This window comes from Daucus carota, chromosome 8 (genome assembly GCF_001625215.2).
Source record: "Daucus carota subsp. sativus chromosome 8, DH1 v3.0, whole genome shotgun sequence".
Taxonomy (NCBI): Eukaryota; Viridiplantae; Streptophyta; class Magnoliopsida; order Apiales; family Apiaceae; genus Daucus; species Daucus carota.
Genome location: NC_030388.2, coordinates 26,685,731 through 26,704,219, shown reverse-complemented (window position 1 = coordinate 26,704,219; position 18,489 = coordinate 26,685,731). Strand labels below are relative to the sequence as shown.

The window sequence follows — 18,489 nt, the reverse complement described above, 5'->3', positions numbered from 1 at the left end:
ATATTAAATTCAATTTTTTTTGAAAAAAAAAATATGGAAAAGAGTGTGCAAAATGTGAGAGTTGAATATTTGATTATTAAAAACCAAATGATGTGTGAGTGTGGGTCTGGGATTATCTATTTACGGGGAATGAAAAATGGATAAATGATGTTCACAGAATGAATAGAGATTCTGTTGGAGTGAACTTTTGGACATATTTCTCAATATTACAACTTAAGACATCGTATATGAGATGCTCTTATGTTTATATAATTTTTTTTTGAGTAAAATATATATTAGTAGCTGAACTTTATCTATTTTTTCGTTTTGGTGGCCGTGAATTCAAATTTGCAATACAGTGGCCATATATCGTCTTTAATTCGTCATAAAGGTGGCTAAGGGCCACTTTTTTAAGGGAAAAAAATTATTTTTTTCCTCATAAAAGTGGTCTTTAGTCATTTCTTTGAAACATAAAAATAAAGTCTGGCCTTCTATTCGTAATTTTGAAATTTCGGCCACTAAAATGCAAAAACGGATAAAATTCGGTCACCACTTTGTATTTTACTCAATTTTTTATGATTATTGGGAAAAGCAAAGAAAATGGTGATGTAGGAAAAATCAAAGATTCCAACTAAATTACAAATTATTCTTGCATTATATTATTAAATTTAATACAAAATATAATGTTCTTCCATTTATGAAATAATTTATCGGGATGTTTTTTTTTTGAGGAATTTTATCGGGATGTTAACCACGTTATTAAAAATAATATTCAAATTATCAATTTCTAAGAAAATTGCAAAATAAGTTCTTATTAATTTTGAGCGTTACAATAGTGCCCTATTCTTTTTAACTGCATAGGGCAAAGGATCCTATTTGATTATACTTTTATTTCACTCTTTCCCAATTATATTATTAACGTAATTAAAAAAAATCAAATCATGGAAAACAAGATGACATTTACAGGTTGGTAAATGTCTATTAACCAACCTCCTGTCATTTCTCAATTTTTAACTAGCGTAATCTCTCATTTACCTAGTTCAGATTATCTTTTACCCTGATTGTTGTCTTGTTTTTGGAACTTCATCACTCAAATCAATCCATCACCGCCCATCTATTTAATTTTCAAAAGTTCCGTAATTCTCAAGTATTTGGTGTAACGTTTTACACTGCAGATAAATAGTAAAAAGCTAAAAATACAGTTAAATATTTCAATATATTCAGTGTATGAATTGTTCTCTATCTTGGAAGGACAAAATGGATTAAAATAACTCATCTGATTGCTGTTTAAGTGAATGGGCATCCATGAAATGAGATATTTTAACTTAATTCGTGATTGTATATTTGTATATATTTGGAACTATGTTATAGTTGACCCCTTAACATTTGGATTCTTCGAACGCCACTCTGTGCATGCTGTCCAAATTTTCTACTTTATATAAAGTTGAGATAGACCTTTTTTATCATATTTATTAATTGTTATATGTTCTTAATTCTAATATCAGTAAAATAACTCCCCGACTCAATTTTCATAACAATATTATTCTTGAAATTTTTTATTACTGATTTATCAGTTAAAGTCGGATTTAATTAGTTTTTTTTAATTTATTCAAAAAGTTATGATAAATCTCTGATTAATTCATAATCGATTTCTGATTTAAATAAAAGTCTTTATAATGTATGTCCACAGACCACAATAAACACCACTTCTCACGAAAATGCCTTATTTTTATTGCTGGAATTGGTATGAATACAAAATCCATTAACATTTATTATTTATCCACTCATCAAAATTTACCATTCTTACTGAAGTAATTTTCACTCATAGAAAATCTCTTTATACTATGACCCCTGGGAGTTAACAAAAATTATGTACTCTACATTCCTGAACAAGGTAATCATATTCCTGACATTTTAGTTAGCAGAGACTACAGGAATCTTCTTATTACACCTTCTCCAATTTGTACAGCCAATGTTACGCCATCTTACGAGGGTGTATTCGATTGAGATTTTAATGGATTGTTTTCGGTCTATGGATTTTAATGGATTATGTGTGATTTTGATTTTGTGCGGATTCTTGATAAAATGTCGCAGAGTTTATAGGATTTAAGTACAATGCTTCAAAATCCCATTGATTTTGGTGGGATTTCAAAAAACTTAAAATAAACTGAAGAATGCCACAAAATCCATCATTTTATGAAATGCAAAAAAATCTATCAGCATTTGAATACCATCAGATTTTAATGGATTTTAAAGAATCCCAATTGAATACCATCGGATTTTAAAGCATAATTTAAAATCCCAATTGAATACCACTGGATTTTGTAGCATAATTTAAAATCCCAATTGAATACCTCAAGATTTTAATGGATTTCAAACAATCCCAATCGAATACCCTCGGATTTCATGAATGCAAAAAAATGTTTTAAAATCCCAATCCAATACACCCCTCTTAACCTACGCACCCCATGCGCAACTTACCCTTGCCCGCCTTTATGTCAGACCAGCATCACACGTGGCGCACTACATCTTATCCACGTCGTCACTCCCTCCCCTTCATTCAACTCCACTTTATCTCTCTCTACAAAAAACACATTCTCTCTCTCTAGAACTCTCTCTCTCCCTCCCTAGGGTTTCATTTTGTTTGACGACGCCATGGCCTCGATCGCCGATCCCGGCGAGGTGACTCACCCGCCGCAAGCTAGTTTCGACGACTTCCAGCGGCAGACGTCACTGATGACGAGCTGCACGCTTCTCTGGAAGGAGCTCTCCGATCATTTCACCACTCTCGAGAACGATCTCAAGATGAAATCGGCCGCGATCAAGTCGAAACTCGATAAGCTCGACTCGGAGACTTCACTGAGTTTGAAGAACCTCGAGACTCGTGAGCTCAGTCTTGTTAAATCCATGTCTGTTGCTTTTGAGACGGTCGAGAAGCGCAAGGCCGCTGCGCTGAGTCTAGAAGAGGATTCCGGTGATGACGTGGCAGCGGTGGATGATTCGGAGGGGCTGTTGTTGAGGCTGAGGAGGTTTTGTACACGGATGGATTCGCTAGGGTTTTGGAGGTTTATTACGACGAGGAAGAAGGAGCTGGATTCGATTCGGGCGAAAATCCCGGCGGCTTTGTCGGATTGTATTGATCCGGCGAGATTCGTGTTGGAGGCGATATCGGGGGTGTTTCCGGAAGATAAGAGGGAGAACAAGAGTGAGAGATTGAATGATTTGGGGTGGGCTTGTGTGATGGTGCTGGAGTCGTTGATTCCGGTGGTGGTGGATCCGATTTTGGGGGATAAGAGGATGTTGGTGACGCCCAAAGTGAAGGAGAATGCTGGGAAGATTGCGGAGGAGTGGAAGAAGAGTTTGGAGCAGCGCGGGGGGATTGAGAATGTCAAGACGCCGGATGTGCATACGTTCTTGCAGCATTTGGTTACTTTTGGGATTGTCAAGAATGAGGATCTTGATTTGTATAGGAAGCTTGTTGTTGGCTCTGCTTGGAGGAAGCAGATGCCTAAGCTTGCGGTTTCGCTTGGATTGGGTGATAAGATGCCTGGTAGTACATTTCGTTTCCTGAATTTTATATCGTTCTTATTCAATTGTTTAGGTATATGATTATGTTAGTTATGTCTTCATATGGAGAATTTTTGTGCATAAATCTAGGTCATGGTCTTCAATATTTGCTTTCCAATGCTATTCTAGTTGCAGTAGGTATTTTTTGGTTCTATGCTGGACTATAAAAAAAAATTAGCCTAAGACGGTAAGTACATGACTACTTGTTTAAATTTTGATAGCATCTTAGATTTGCATTTGGCCTTTGGTCTAGTTGCTGGATCTGTGGTTTACACTTTGTTTGCTAGTTTCAAGCTGGGTAACTAGTTAGTAAGTTTTAATGAGTCTAGAAGCATTAATTATGGTGATTACTTGGATGCTTAATAGGTCATACATAGTATACTAAACACATAACTAAATTGTTGTTAACATGAAAATGAGAATATAATTTTGAAATTTGAGGCTTGGTTTTTCCTATTTAGCCAATTTAGCTGTCTTTCCTTGACTTTATACATGGACATCTGTAGGAACCCACCTGGTTTTTGCACTTGCCAGTCAACATCTGGTTGCCAATTTTGAGGGTGATTACTTTTATTAGCAACCACTGGACAGAGTTGGTAGCAAGCCACTGTTAGAATTATTTATAGTCCATTTTTCTTATCTTATCTGGATGTCGATAACTATTGTCGTTGTATGGTAATAATCTTATTAAACTAATGAGACTGAAGTATAAATTTGTGTCACAGTAGTTCTGAAATTGAAATGTTAAATATTGTTTGACAAGCTCCCTGGCTCAATGGAATTTTTGTGTGGTCCTGTTCCATTATTAATCTAGTAGGCCATATTAGAATGTGAGTTTCTAGTTAACAGTATCACTCCATGGTGATGTCTGCTCTGCTAGTTGTCAGGGGCATTTGCATGTGATGATGTTTTGCTTCTTGATAGATATGTTTGTACTACCGCCCTGCTGTTATTCTTCAATGTGTTTAATGCTGTTTTTGCATACTGCGTTTCACTTGGAAATTAAAAAAAAAGTTGTTGGCTTTCGTGCAAGTTGCCAGGTAATTAAAGCCTTTGGTAATCAGTTAAGGTCATATGTAACTGACTTGCATTTTTCCAAGAATGCTTCTAGTAATTACTAAGTCCTCGATATGATCCATTGGAGAAATTTGTTTGTGTGGATGCATATCTCACACTAAACTGATATTAATTATAGGCAATACGTACATTTGCAGTTTCGTCTCTGTCCATTATGACGAGGAGGCTATATAATATTAAGCCATGTAAATTTTTCTATATATAGACATCGTAATATGATTTGATTGTACGATAGGACTTAAAAATAGCAGAATAGCTCTTTTCTTGTGCAAGTTCTGTAAATATATTCCGGTACGGGGACAGTTTCTTGATACTGCTTTGTTTTGGTCTTAATTAAGTGGTGAATCATTTTCTATTGTCATCCATATATGGAGGGTGTTATGTTTTTTAGAACTGTAGAACTTGAGTACTAGTTCCACTTTAATATACAGGTTACCATGCTGGTTGATATTTGCAAATTTCTTTTTTAGTTCATTACTTGTATAGTTCTAGTTCATGCTGTCATATGTATAGGAGGTACTTTTGTTATCGGATAATTGAAACACATGAGTATGCAATTTGCTGGACACAACGTTAGAATGAGACTTTAATCACCAAACTAATAACTAAAAATGTGACCATGGAGTTCTAGTCTATGCAATGTTCCACAGAAAACTGAAATGACACGTTCGCGTGGTTTCTAACTACACTTTCTTATTGTGAATGCTCTTAGCACATTTATACATTATAACAGTATAATCTGACATATTTCAGTTTTCTAGCTGTTCTAATCGGGTCTAATTTCTTTTTGCACAGATATGATTGAAGAATTGATTAGTAGAGGCCAACAAGTTGATGCTGTGCATTTCACTTATGAAGTTGGACTTGTGGACAGATTCCCGCCTGTGCCACTGCTAAAAGCCTTCTTAAAGGATGCTAAAAAGGCTGCAACTACTATCTTAGAGGATCCTAATAATTCGAGCCGAGCTGCTGTATGTATTGCTTTCTTAGACCTTGATTTACATGCTCTATTGTTTTATCACTCAAATGGTTATTATTTGTTTTCTTCCTTTAAAAGGCTCATATAATCATTAATTTCTGTATATAGTTCAGTGCTAATGGTTCATGTGCCACCGCTTGAGGTAAACCACACTTCTTTTGCTCGTATTGGAAGTTCAAAATGGCAAGTGGCGGTGTTCTATTCTGTAGGACTTCTCCCATAATTAGACTTTAAGACAGTCCTCTGTTGTCCCAGTTGTAAATATTTAAAATTTGCTGCCATAGGTTATGTAACTTGTAGAATTCTGCTTCCATGGCATTATATGATTGTCATTTTCAGCTATTGTTTCTTTATCATATTGGCTGTACATGCCCCTGCAGAACTTTACTATATAGAAATCTTAATTTGTTGTATTATCTGTAAATTAACGTGTAGGATCTTTTTTATAAAACTTGTGGAGAACATGATCTAACTATCCCTTATCGTTTTCGTGTGTTTGACAGCAGCTAGCAGCACGAAAAGAGCAGTCTGCATTACGAGCTGTTGTCAAGTGCATTGAAGAGTACAAACTAGAGGCTGAATTCCCTTCAGAAAGCTTGAAGAAACGACTCGAGCAGTTGGAGAAGGTCAAGACAGAAAAGAAAAGGCCAGCAGCTGTCCCTGCCAACAAGCGAACAAGAACCAACAACGGAGGCCCCATGCCCCCAGCCAAGGCAGGGCGCTTGACAAATGCCTACGTGTCATCTTTTCCAGCACCTCCCACATTCGTAAGGTCTCCCTCACACACTCAGTACCCTGCTACTGGGGTTCCGCAATACCAGGTTGCACCACCAATGTACGGGCATGGCAGCAGGAGTCCACAAGCCAGCCATTATGTTTACTCACCGGAAGCAGCATCTCCTCCTCTAGCAGCGTCATATCCAGGAGTTCCAATGAGCTATCCTGCATATGGAGGCTATGGTAACGGAATGACTCCAGTTTACCAGCAAGCTTACTACCGATAGACATGACTGGTCTTTGAAAAATGGTGACACTGATATGACAAACGACCCTAATCTCTTTCTTAATGGCTTTGTAATCACTAACCTTTTAATGGTAGCGATGATGTGTGTGTTAATCCTTGTTCTGACCTGTTCCTGTTCCTGTTCCCTGCCTCTTGCCTGCTGTCAAGAGCAGATGTATTTCTAATGTTGATTAAACTTCTAATATTAGGTGAATGTGAAAAAAGTACTTCAAAATGCTACTTTACCAAATAGAACTCTTTGTTCTTACTCATGACAGCAGGTTTTTATTTGAAGCTGTTCATGTTGTGGGTTCACACTTTGAGCTTAGGAGAACTTTTTTGACTGGACAGTTCATTTAGCCGGGAACGATTTTAAATTTCAAGATGCATCTTTCTTTTATCATTCACTCAAGTTCGTTTGAAAAAGATACCAAACGTATTCGCTGTGTTTTACTAGGAATTATTCTTCCTACTGGCATTTATTTTATATGCTAGACCACTTTGTCTGAATTTCAGCTCCTTTTTTGACTGAAGTATATCGTTGTTTATTGCATCTTCATCTTGTGTAGATTGTTATAAAGAGCCGCTCTTGAAATCTTCACGATTCAAACTTGTAGTATGAAAATAGTGTATGCTAATTGCTAAGTATAAAATTCACGATATAAACTCTTACTCCTTCCGCCCCGATGAGGACTCGTTTAAAGTATAGTTCCACAATATTTTTTTAATTTTTTTTCTGAATAAAAATTTGGTATTCAAATTTTTTTTCAAATTTTTTTTTTAAAAAAATATATTATAAAACTATACTTTATTGAATATTCAAAGTAGGTATATATCCACGAAGGAAGCATACATCGGAAGTATTCATTACCGATAGATTTTATACCGCTTCTCTACCCAGATATTATTCTAATATTTTAATTATCATTAGTATTATTTGTTAGATTAAAAAAAAATGATCATCACTATCGTTCCTAATAATTATTATAAAAAATAACATTTCATAAGACTCTAATCCCGAAATTATAATCGTGTCAGGAAAATAAACATGACCACTTAAGAATCATAGATAAAATTATTTATTTAATAAAATGTATAAAATATTAGTTTTATAAAGTCCAAAACCCATTTCATTATTTCGGGGACACACCCAACCCAAATCGATCTGTCTGTGTGAGTTAAATTGAACTCCTAACTCTTGTCCTTCGGAAGTTAAACATAGTCTGGGATAGTTGATCACTTCATCACTGCTAAGGTACCGATTTCTCGTTCAAATATGTATACAACTTTGTCTCTGTTTATCCAATATTTCCTAGGTTAGAATTTGTTTGTACTTGTGTTTATATGTCTTGTTCTTATTGCCTGGATATATTAGGGGTTTAGAAACATGTCCTCATGAAATTAAACTATACCCATTTGTTTTTGTTATGATCTTACTTTATTCTCGATTGATTCATCTTAGTTTGTGTTAGTACCAATGTATAAACTAAACAAGAAGAGAGGTTTCGATGTTTGAAGTGATGGTATACAATTGGGGTTCTAAGTGTTTGTCGAAATTACTGAAAAATTAAGTGAGAGGTCACAAAAAGGGGAGATGAGCTAATGAAAGTTATGAGATTAGTTAGTCAGAAGAAGCCGAAGAAAGTTTTATGACATTGGGTGTGCTGTGTGCAAGCAAGGGTCAAGCTACCCGATGTTTTCAATATTTGAGTTGCTCTGATTGAAGTTCTTGTGGCACTTTAAGTTTATATATCCTATTGGTTATTCATCAAGTGAAACTGCAGCTTTTAATTGGTCTTTGTTTTTCGTTTATTAAATTGTGTGATAACTATATGTGTTTCTTGATTTAAAGTAAACTTCTATTTCTTGTTTTTTTGGGAGGGGGAAGGGTTAGTTGATTTAGTATAACATTAAATGTATAGTTTGGAGGATGGGAAACCTTTTGTGGGAATGATGAGAAACAGTAGATGTATATCGAAACAGCAGGATCCAAAATTGTCAAATGATCTTGTTTTGTGTTTTCCCTATCTGTTAATCTGTTTCGATGTTGTTTTTGCTTAAAATTGAAGATAATTTAGTGTTAATAAAGATTTAGTCTCAACCAAAGAAGATACTCTAGTGTCCAGAAAGTGTTCACTGGTCAAACTATCCAAATAATTGCATAGGATTTTTGGTGAAGTGAGGTATTGCATGATACTATCTAGTACTTCTATGATTGGAAGTTGGTGGAGCTATCTTAATGCATGATTCATGTATAAAAACATGACATGTTTGTCGTCTTCATCATCAATAATAGAAGTTGTGAAGCATATTGTTGGATAATCAAGATATATCATATCATGATTAGATGCTTTGTCTTGAGGCACTTCAGTTTTCTCCATATTTTTTCCTTTGACTCCTCTTTTTCCTTCTTTTTAAATGTCTTTGATGTGCATGCAAGCTATATACTCTTTGTTTTTATATATCAGGAACATTGCCTTCTATCCTTATGATACTTGAGAGTTGTGATATTTATATGTATGTATCTGCCACACTTGTGCTATGTAGATTTCCCTTAATATGGAGTATGGCGGTATGTAGTTATGCTTCCGGGGGTATATATAAACTAGGGGGTATCTTGCTTTCAAATGATGTTGGGGTGTAACAGACCTGGTATTTGCAAATGGCTAATTTGACATATGCTTGTAAACTTGGTTGGTAGTGATTTGCTTTGCTAATTCACCGAAACGCCACTATATTGTATGGTGCAATCAGTAATAAGTATATGACAAGTTAACTTACTAAAAGTGTGCATACTATTGCTTCTGTTAATTAATTCTTTGTGGATCCTGGTTTGATGCCTATGAAGAACAATCGTTTTCTAATGGTGGCCACCATCTCCAACACTAGAAGACCTCAGATTTGTATATCTTCTTTGTTTTATTTTTTAGGCTTCCTGACTACGGAAGGCCAATCGGTTTAGCATGCTCTTGCTTCTTGTGATATCAAGTATATGCTAAAAAAATGGCATATAAACATGATAATTAGTTATGCTGCATAAACTATCTAATTTACATTAACACCACACAGTGATATGCCTATGATTAGTTAACTTATCATGGACTGGGATGTTTCTAATCCTGGAAGGAAAACTAGAAGCACTTTATAGTAGTCTGAAAGAACTAGTTGAAACTGTAATCTGAGGCTTTTCTATGGTTTTATTTCTATTGTTAGCAGTCAAATTGTATACATTTGCAACTTAAATATGTACCATGCTCCTTTTGTGATCCAGCATGACAACCCTTGCACAATGATGTTTAAACATATAATTGGTTGCATTGACACTCGACAAGTTCTAATTATTATCAGATTTTGTAATGCAAGAATGTTGTCTTTTATTGAATCAGTATCATGGCTGGTAAAGCTGAGGAACCAGTTAATGAGCAAGCAGTTGCCACCATATATGGAAACATGAGGGCTGACATTAACCAAGTTTACTCAAAAATTACGGAACTAGAGATGGAGGTCAGTGAGCACTCACTGGTAATCAATGCCATAAAGCCTCTAGATCAGTCTCGTCGGTGTTACCGCATGATTGGTGGTGTGCTGGTTGAGAGAACCATAAAAGAGGTTTTGCCAGCTGTCCAACACAATAAGGAGGGGCTTGAGATGGTGATTGCTCGACTTAATGAGGCATTGGAAAAGAAAAAGAAGGAAATGGCCGACTTTGAAGCTAAATACAAAATCAGGATCAAGAAAGGCGATGAAGTGAAGGACGATGCCAGCAAGAAGGAAGGCTCAGCACAAGGGGTACTTGTTGGTCCAGCAGGGGCTACTGAACCAAACTAGTTTGTCATATAAATATCGGTCCTACCTGATCACTCAGAACCCGATATGTGTCATCAGATATTGATATCCTTTTATAGATTTTGAGGATTCCAGTGTAAAATGTATAATTTCACTTTTTAAAATTTTGTTTCCCCTTTAATGGAGGCCTATAGAACTTAGGTTTGGCTGAAACATTATTAGATGGTTGGTTTATCCTGTTTTCAAGCTCATTAGTCATGAATGTTTGTTATGTTGTTTATTGCATCTCTTCGAGAATTTTTCGTTCGATCAGGAACAGTCTTAGCAGGTTGCCCATGCAAAGTTGAGGTCTCTAATGAGTCGATGGCTGGAGTTGCTGTTGAGCTTGAATCTGGCTGGTTACAAGAAAACCAAACTCAATCTGGCTGATACAGAGAAAACCAAACTCGACATAGGCTGTCACATAGCATACAGGACTCATAGGCCTAATCCTTTTTTGGCTACAGCTTAAGATGGAGATCACTTTCCCAATGTTAAAATGGGGACTAAGATCTCATCTAACAACCAGGGATAACTTATCAAATTGAGAAATGCCAGATTTTTTAAAATCATTCATCAATGCTTAGATTTTAGATTTCTATTTTGTACATCCCTCTGATTTTTATATATTCCTAAAATTGTTGAAGTAACTTTTAGTAATATAAAATACTATTAACTTTTAGTAATGTAAAACACTATTACCAACGTTATTTTCCTCACTATGTCAAATCTATTACTATTAAATATAAATTGATCTAGGCCCTTGCTCACTTTTTTTTTGTCACAACTCTTACTCACTTTTCATCCAACTTTACTTAATTTTTCATATATTTTCTTGATTTCCGTGTCCAAACCGGCGTATATAATTCAATTGAGACCATGGAGCAGTAGTTAAGCAGTACTATTCGGCAGAGCAAGAAAATGTATTTAAATCCAAGTTCTTTGTTCTTTCACCGAAACTTCACTCAAGAGATCTTTAGCTTTTCTGAGACGCTGTAACTTTTACTATGTTTGTAAGCATTTCTTTTGAAGTTCTCATGCCAGTTCTAGTAATATGCCTCACTTATGAAAACTTGCATTGATTTCTTTTTATAAATTTTTTGGCCTCACAGATTTCTTGTACAGAATCAATAATTACACTATACCAGAATCTGCATGTAAAGATTGTGTACACAGAGTGATGCTAGTATGTAGTATCTGCATATATAGACAAATATTAATAATGGTCACTGTGAACCCCGTAATATGTGCACCTACATTTCTAAAAAAGAGAGAAGAAAACACACAAATAAATGCAAGTGTTGCTTCCTCTACTTGTACAATACTTCAATGCAAAGTTTAGTGCTCCCTTGAGCTTAAGCTCTCTCTTCCTCTCTCCTGCAGGCCAGAAACAACTTTGTATTCCTGGTGAGCCTACACTCTTACTTAAATTTCTTGAATTTGCAGTGTGTGTGTATGTGTGGGTGAGTTTAAGAAATTTCTTGAATTTCTTGGTTTGTTGAAAAAATGATCATGCATGTCATTTTTATGTTATTTTTGAGTTGGAGTATGGTTTTTGTGGCTTTAATATAGGTAAGTATGATTATCACTTGTTAATTGTTGTGATCTTGTGTTTTTAATTTTGATTCTCAAATTTTGGGATTTGTGATTCTTGATTATTCAGATAGGAAAGGATTAGTGGGAAGTATTAATGGAGAAGGAAAATGGGGAAGCTTTTGGGTCAGTTTCTGAGGAAATGAAAACAGGAGCAGGCTTACCTTATGCTCCACAGGATTGGCCAAACCCTGGTGATGTGTGGACTTGGAAGTTGGGGAGAAGAATCAGTACTGATGGATTTTACAGAGATAGAATTATATTTCTTCCGAAGAGGCTTCACCAAAAAGGAAAGAGGAAGTATTTTGATAGCAAGAAATCCATTATCACTTATCTCCAATCCGAATTTCCCGACACAGATGTTGATGCCTTTTTCCAGTCTTTCACTTGGAGGGTCCCTGCAAGCTTCAGCACCTCTGAAGAGAAAGGTCAGATTTTGCACTATTCTTTGTACTTGTTGTAGAAAATGTATTCCGTATTCTCGACTATTGGGCTCAAGCCCTTGGTTGTGTGGTATAATTGCTATAAATGCCAAGCATCAGCTAGTCAATTCCTTATATTTTCTTGATTTGTAAGATAGATGGTATCTGTTGCTTAAGAAAATTGAAACATTTGTGGTGCATGGACCAGATCATCTGCTCTCAATGGATAAAATCATTCAAACTTTTTAAGTCTGTAGTCCTGTTTAACTACTACACTCAACTATGTCTGTAGTCTCAATGGATAAAATCGTTCAAGCTTACCCTCTTATATGCTAATGATATGTTTATCTTGCAAAGAATGGTGAATGTCCATATCAATGAGACTACTAAAATGATATATATTGTAGATTAAAACCTTTAACATTCTGTGAAGTTTGCAGTGTAAGTATAAGATCATGTTAGATGCCTAAACCATTACACCTTGTTATGTGATTTACAGCTTCCCTTTCTCAAAGCAAGGATCACATATTTTCTATTCAAATACTAATAAGATATACAATCTACAGCGGATAAGCGTGGTGCACTTACCTCTGACAAGCTTCAGAATCTAGGTATGTTGCATAAGCTTCCTTTTTCTGTTTCCTCTTATCCCACTTGTTGATCTTGAAACAATCATACTAATTTAATTGTTAGAAATCAGAATGCAGCCAAATTAAGCACATAGTTTTTCTTTTTGCAACTTTGGTTGGTGCCGCTCAGAGATTTTGCAAATGAGCCTACTTAAGCATACTAAATGAACGAGTTTTTGATTGTGGACCTGTTCCATACAAATTCGACTGTTATTAGTCATACCAGCCTGTGATGGATCTTTTCATAAACTTGGTGGACTAGGCCTCATAAATGGTCGAGCAGAATTAGGTCTAGGGTAGACTGACATGGTCACCTGCATTTTCTTGTTTCACTAGTTGCCATCAGTGAATTCGGATTATGCTTAATAATTTGTTAATCTTCTATTGTAACGAATGTTGAATGTCTATATCTATGTGACTACGGCATGAGATCATATATATTGTAGATCGAAACTGTTAACATACTATAAGATGAAATGTCTAAATCATTAAACCTTGGTATATGAGGGTTTGCAACTTCCCTTTACTCTAGTTTGTTAAAGCAAGGATCATGTATTCGTTTTAAATAATATACTCGATCTAGAGTGGGTAAGTGCGGTGCACTTTCTTTTGGCGAGCTTTGGAATCTAGTTATGATACAGATGTTTCCTTTCTCTGTTCCTACAGATCTCACCCCTCTACCTTCAAATTCTCAACTGATTTATTAGTTGGAAATTAGCCAAATTAAGCACATAGTTTTCATAAGTGCAACTCTTGGTAAGTGTTATAGATCAAAGTTTTTAAATATGAGTCTAATTTGGGGGGGGGGGGGGGGGGGGGTGTGGTTACATGCACAATCTCCAAATTTCAGAACTGTCATATATAAATTTGGTGGTCTAATTTATAATGTATCCTTCGTTTTCACCATTAACTCACCAAATTTCTAGGTTTTCAATTTTCTCAACACAACAATCGTACTTCAATCTTAATTAAGAATTTTTAAATTTGGGTTGTGATTGTATTGGTCCGCAAACCTGGACGCGCTCTGTTGGCTAATTTTCTTGTTCACTTATATTGTATCTTCTCAATAAACAAAAAGCATTACTTATACTCATATACAAATTCATTAGTACGATTTAAGGACAGTGTAATACGAGCCTAAATTTTCTGAGCTCAAACTTAACAGATATATCTTGTTGGAGTTGGACAATTGGGCTCAAGCCCTTGATTGTGTGGTATAATTGACCTTATCTTGCTATACATGCCAAGCATCAGCTAGTCAATTCCTTATATTTTCTTGACTTGTAAGATATATGGTATCTGTTCCTTAAGAAGATTGAAACATTTGTGGTGCATGGACCAGATCATCTGCTCTCGATGGATAAAATCATTCAAGCTTTTTAAGTCTGTAGTCCAGTTTAACTACTACACTCCACTATGCCTGTATCTCAGTGGATAAAATTATTCAAGCTTACCCTCTTATATGCTAATGATATGTTTATCTTGCAAAGGATGGTGAATGTCCATATCTATGAGACTATTAAAATGACAATTTATATAATGTAAATCAAAACCCTTAACATTCTGTGAAGTTTGCAGTGTAAGTATAAGATCATGTTAGATGCCTAAACCATTATACTTTGTTATGTGAGGCTTACAATTTCCCTTTTCTCAAAGCAAGGATCACGATTTGTTTTTCAAATACTAATAAGATATACAATCTACAGCGGATGAGCACGGCGCACTTACCTCTGGCAAGCTTCAGAATCTAGGTATGTTGCATAAGCTTCCTTTTTCTGTTTCCTCTTATCCCACTCCTCGATCTTGAAACATTCATGCTAATTTAGTTGTAAGAAATCAGAATGGAGCCAAATTAGGCACATAGTTTTTCTAAGTGTAACTTTGGTTAGTGCTGCTGATCAGAGATTTTGCAAATAAGTACAAGCCTACTTAAGCATACTACATGAACAAGTTTTTGTTTGTGAACCTGATCCTTTCAAATTCAACTGTTACTAGTCATACAAGCCTGTGATTGAGCTTTTCATAAACATGGTGGAATAGGTCTCATAATGGTCGAGCAGAGTTAGGTCTAGGGTAGACTGACATGGTCACGTGCAGATTCTTGTTTTACTAGTTGCCTTCAGTGAACTCAGATTATGCTAATAATTTGTTAATCTTGTAACGAATATTGAATGTCCATATCTATGAGACTACGGCATGAGATCTCATATATTGTAGATTCAAACTCTTAACATACTACAAATGAAATGTCTAGACAATTAAACCTTGGTATATGATAGTTTGCAACATCCCTTTACTCTAGTTTGTTGAAGCAAGGATCATATATTCGTTTTAAATAAAATACTCAATCTAGAGTGGATAAGTGCGATGCACTTTCTTTTGGCGAGTTTCAGAATCTAGGTATGATACATATGTTTTCTTTCTGTTCCCTCAGATCTCACCCCCCCCACCTTCAAATTCTCAACTGACTTATTAGTTGGAATTTAGCCAAATTAAGCACATGGTTTTCATAAGTGCAACTCTTGGTAACTGTTCTCGATTAAAGTTTTTCAATATGAGTCTACTTAGATACTTTATGAACAAGTTCCTATTCTGGATTTGATCCTTTCAAATTCAACTTTTATTAGTCATACAAGCCCGTGATTGAGCTTTGTTAAAACTTGGCGGGTTATAGCCTACTAAATGGACAGGGAGGGACATGTCTAGGGTATAGGCTAGCACGGCCACTTGCATAATCCCCAAAATTCAGAATTGTTATATATAAATTTAGCAGTCTAATTTGTAATTTATCCTTCGTCTTCACCATTAACTCACCAAATTTCTAGGTTTTCAATTTTCTCAACACAACAATCATACTTCAATCTTAACTAAGAATTTCTATCTCGGGATGTGATTGTATTGGTCCGCAAAATAACCTGGACACGGGCACACGGCTCTGTTGGCAAATTTTCTTGTTCACTTATATCGTATTTTCTCAAAAAACAAAAAACATTACCTATACTCATATTCACATTCATTACGATTGAAGGACAGTGTAATACGAGCCTAAATTTTCTGAGCTCAAACTTAACAGATAAATCTTGTTGGAGTTGCACCCGGGCCAACCTGACCACGTAAAATCCAATTCTTGATACAAATATTCAAGTAATCATTATTCACATAGTTATATAAGTACAACTTCTTATGTATCAGATAATCTCTTCTAATTCTGCTTAGAGGGAAGAGAAGATTGTTACAATAACTGGGCATTTTCCAACCGAGTAGAAAGATATTTACTTTCATAGTACTGATTCAAGGTACTAGCTAGATATCATTTATAATGATTCCAAGTTTTGTCTTTCAGCTGCATAGAATTAGAAAGAAACTGACTGACTCGAGCATGTGAATCAACCTTATCTTTTACTAGACTATCAGTAGAATTTTCTAACAATGCGGATTGAGGCCTCTGTTTCTTTGCAGCTCGAGCAAGCGCTTGTCCTAAAAAGGTCCATCCACGGTCTAAATCAGAAAAAATTGGAGAAACAGACTTCGCAAGAAGATCATGGAGACTTATTATGTCTAAGGCTTCTTCGAAAAAAAAAATTCGGTTTAGTCCTAAAGAAGTGAATGATGTAATTGACTTGTCTTTATTGAGTAATGGGACGAGATCATGCGACTCAACAGCTGATAATTCAATGAGTGGTACTAATTCCAAAATTCGAACTTCACCCATTCAGAATTCTGGTCCACAGAATTCTAAAGATGGTGCTAATTGTCATTCCTCCAAAGAAACTCCATCCAATTCCATTCCTGACGATAGTGACATGAGTATCAGTTCTGCTGACAATCCCCTGTCTCAGACCCGCCCTAAATTACCAGAAGAAGGTCCTGTGGATGATCAATCTGCTACCAGTCAAGAAAAGATGTTTGAAGCTCGAAAAAAACTTTTGTTGCTTCTTGCTGAGGATAACCCTGCAGTCCTGCGCTCATCAATCAAGCTCCCCGAAATTATGCACACTGCTCCAAACATTGATGCTAATCGGCATGGAAAATTAAAATTGATCGATGAAGTTCCACTGGCATGGAATGAACTTCAGAAAAATACGAACATATCAGAGGCAGCTGGCAAATACAGTGAAGATCTTGAAACCAATATTGCATGGGCAACTACACTTGTGAATGAGTACAATGAATCCAAAGGGTATGAATATGTTCTTTACAAAGAACTTGATTCTATATCACAGAATATAGAAAAGATTGATGAACAAATTAGTACACTGCAATCACGACGACATGAACTAGCTAGTGCTGCTGATGCAAAGAAAAAAGTGGTGGACATGTTAATCTCCAAACAGGAAAGAGCGGCTGAATGTCTTTCTAATGCTGTACATGTGGCTGAGATGGGTAAGGAGCGGAGGCAGATATGGGAGCTGGAAAAGGAGACGTCGAAAGACAAGGAGAATATTTTCTCCGAATTTGTTCCTCTCAGAGACTTCTTTCTGTAGAACTTCTGAGCTTCATGTAAGATATATCAAGTTAAAGCAACTTCTGAGCTTCATGTAAGTTTAAAACTATCTATTTCAGTGTAGTATTTTCTACTGTGTCCCCATCAGCTGTTAATACATTTGTAATTTAGTCCATTTACCAGCCTTTGGACCTGTAATCCCAACAAAGAAGTTGTGCACCATTCTCCCTGAAAGTTTCAATATTACAATTCTTCCTTCTGGACTTGGCAAAATTTGGGCCTAATCAATATTGGGTGGATCGAATGGGCCTAATCAGTATTGGGTCGTGATTCGTCGCGGTCGCTTGTTGGGAAGTATTAAGTACTCTATTAAGTTGTGGTCCTTGGATAAATATATACATGAGCTGGGATTATAACAAAACCGATAACGGTTAAAAAATGCTAGACGACTCCTCGCGCTTAAAAATTATTGGACATATTAAAAAAATTATAATCTTAATCGTCAAATATTCATCCAATAACTAGATATCATAGATTACATAACACATCCTTGGCAAGCAACGACGATCCATCAGTATTTTGTATTTTGTTGTGTTATATGATATCGTAGTTTGCTCACCGTGTTTTCAGACTTGAAACTATTATATATCCGAAATAAGTTATTCGTTGTGTAAAAATTTATTAGTTAGTTGTCAACTTATAAGTCAGAATATAAGAAGTTGAATATTCTTCATTTTTTAATAGATTTTTTAAAAAAAATTTTGATTTTACCAAAATGTAGTGGATATTTTCTTAGTCTGAGAATATTTTCTCCAGAACACTGCAGAGTGCAGACTAAGAAGTTCTGGTCCCTTTGCACACAAGTCCATTGTCTAATTAACGACAAGTTTTTTGTTTTATGAACGATTCAAGAACGGCAATAATTTTTTTTATTTTATCAACGACTCAAGAACAACAAGAAAATGAAGATC

General features: G+C 35.6%; 3 protein-coding genes across 4 annotated transcripts; all 3 read left to right on the top strand.

The window, feature by feature from the left end:
* Positions 1-2,534: 2,534 nt before the first annotated feature.
* On the top strand, positions 2,535-6,877 carry LOC108199420 (FRIGIDA-like protein 4a). 2 transcript variants are annotated; one of them, XM_017367225.2, is made up of 3 exons: positions 2,535-3,529; positions 5,419-5,594; positions 6,109-6,877. In XM_017367225.2, the coding sequence occupies exons 1-3, from the start codon at positions 2,635-2,637 to the stop codon at positions 6,604-6,606; spliced, it is 1,569 nt and encodes a 522-aa protein (XP_017222714.1). In that variant the 5' UTR covers positions 2,535-2,634; the 3' UTR covers positions 6,607-6,877. The 2 variants fall into 2 exon arrangements, with proteins under 2 accessions (XP_017222714.1, XP_017222713.1); XM_017367224.2 differs by having other exon boundaries at positions 2,536-3,529; positions 6,106-6,877.
* Positions 6,878-7,723: 846 nt separating this feature from the next.
* Positions 7,724-10,678, top strand: LOC108197574 (prefoldin subunit 2). The gene is made up of 2 exons (XM_017365226.2): positions 7,724-7,860; positions 9,992-10,678. Exon 2 carries the CDS (start codon positions 9,996-9,998, stop codon positions 10,431-10,433), a length of 438 nt encoding a protein of 145 aa, XP_017220715.1. The 5' UTR covers positions 7,724-7,860; positions 9,992-9,995; the 3' UTR covers positions 10,434-10,678.
* Positions 10,679-11,705: 1,027 nt separating this feature from the next.
* LOC108199161 (uncharacterized) lies at positions 11,706-17,759 on the top strand. The gene is made up of 5 exons (XM_017366895.2): positions 11,706-11,837; positions 12,094-12,451; positions 13,012-13,056; positions 14,781-14,825; positions 16,534-17,759. The coding sequence occupies exons 2-5, from the start codon at positions 12,121-12,123 to the stop codon at positions 17,556-17,558; spliced, it is 1,446 nt and encodes a 481-aa protein (XP_017222384.1). The 5' UTR covers positions 11,706-11,837; positions 12,094-12,120; the 3' UTR covers positions 17,559-17,759.
* The last annotated feature ends 730 nt before the right edge of the window (positions 17,760-18,489 follow it).

What these genes read in the sequence shown, in the direction of transcription:
- LOC108199420 (XM_017367224.2), top strand. Translation starts at nt 2,635, where the DNA reads ATGGCCTCGATCGCCGATCCCGGCGAGGTGACTCACCCGCCGCAAGCT. An exon ending in ATTGGGTGATAAGATGCCTG is followed by an intron (nt 3,530 to 5,418) that starts GTAGTACATTTC and finishes CTTTTTGCACAG; the next exon opens with ATATGATTGAAGAATTGATT. An exon ending in ATAATTCGAGCCGAGCTGCT is followed by an intron (nt 5,595 to 6,105) that starts GTATGTATTGCT and finishes TGTGTTTGACAG; the next exon opens with CAGCTAGCAGCACGAAAAGA.
- LOC108197574 (XM_017365226.2), top strand. Translation starts at nt 9,996, where the DNA reads ATGGCTGGTAAAGCTGAGGAACCAGTTAATGAGCAAGCAGTTGCCACC.
- LOC108199161 (XM_017366895.2), top strand. Translation starts at nt 12,121, where the DNA reads ATGGAGAAGGAAAATGGGGAAGCTTTTGGGTCAGTTTCTGAGGAAATG. An exon ending in CAGCACCTCTGAAGAGAAAG is followed by an intron (nt 12,452 to 13,011) that starts GTCAGATTTTGC and finishes TACAATCTACAG; the next exon opens with CGGATAAGCGTGGTGCACTT. An exon ending in TGGCAAGCTTCAGAATCTAG is followed by an intron (nt 14,826 to 16,533) that starts GTATGTTGCATA and finishes GTTTCTTTGCAG; the next exon opens with CTCGAGCAAGCGCTTGTCCT.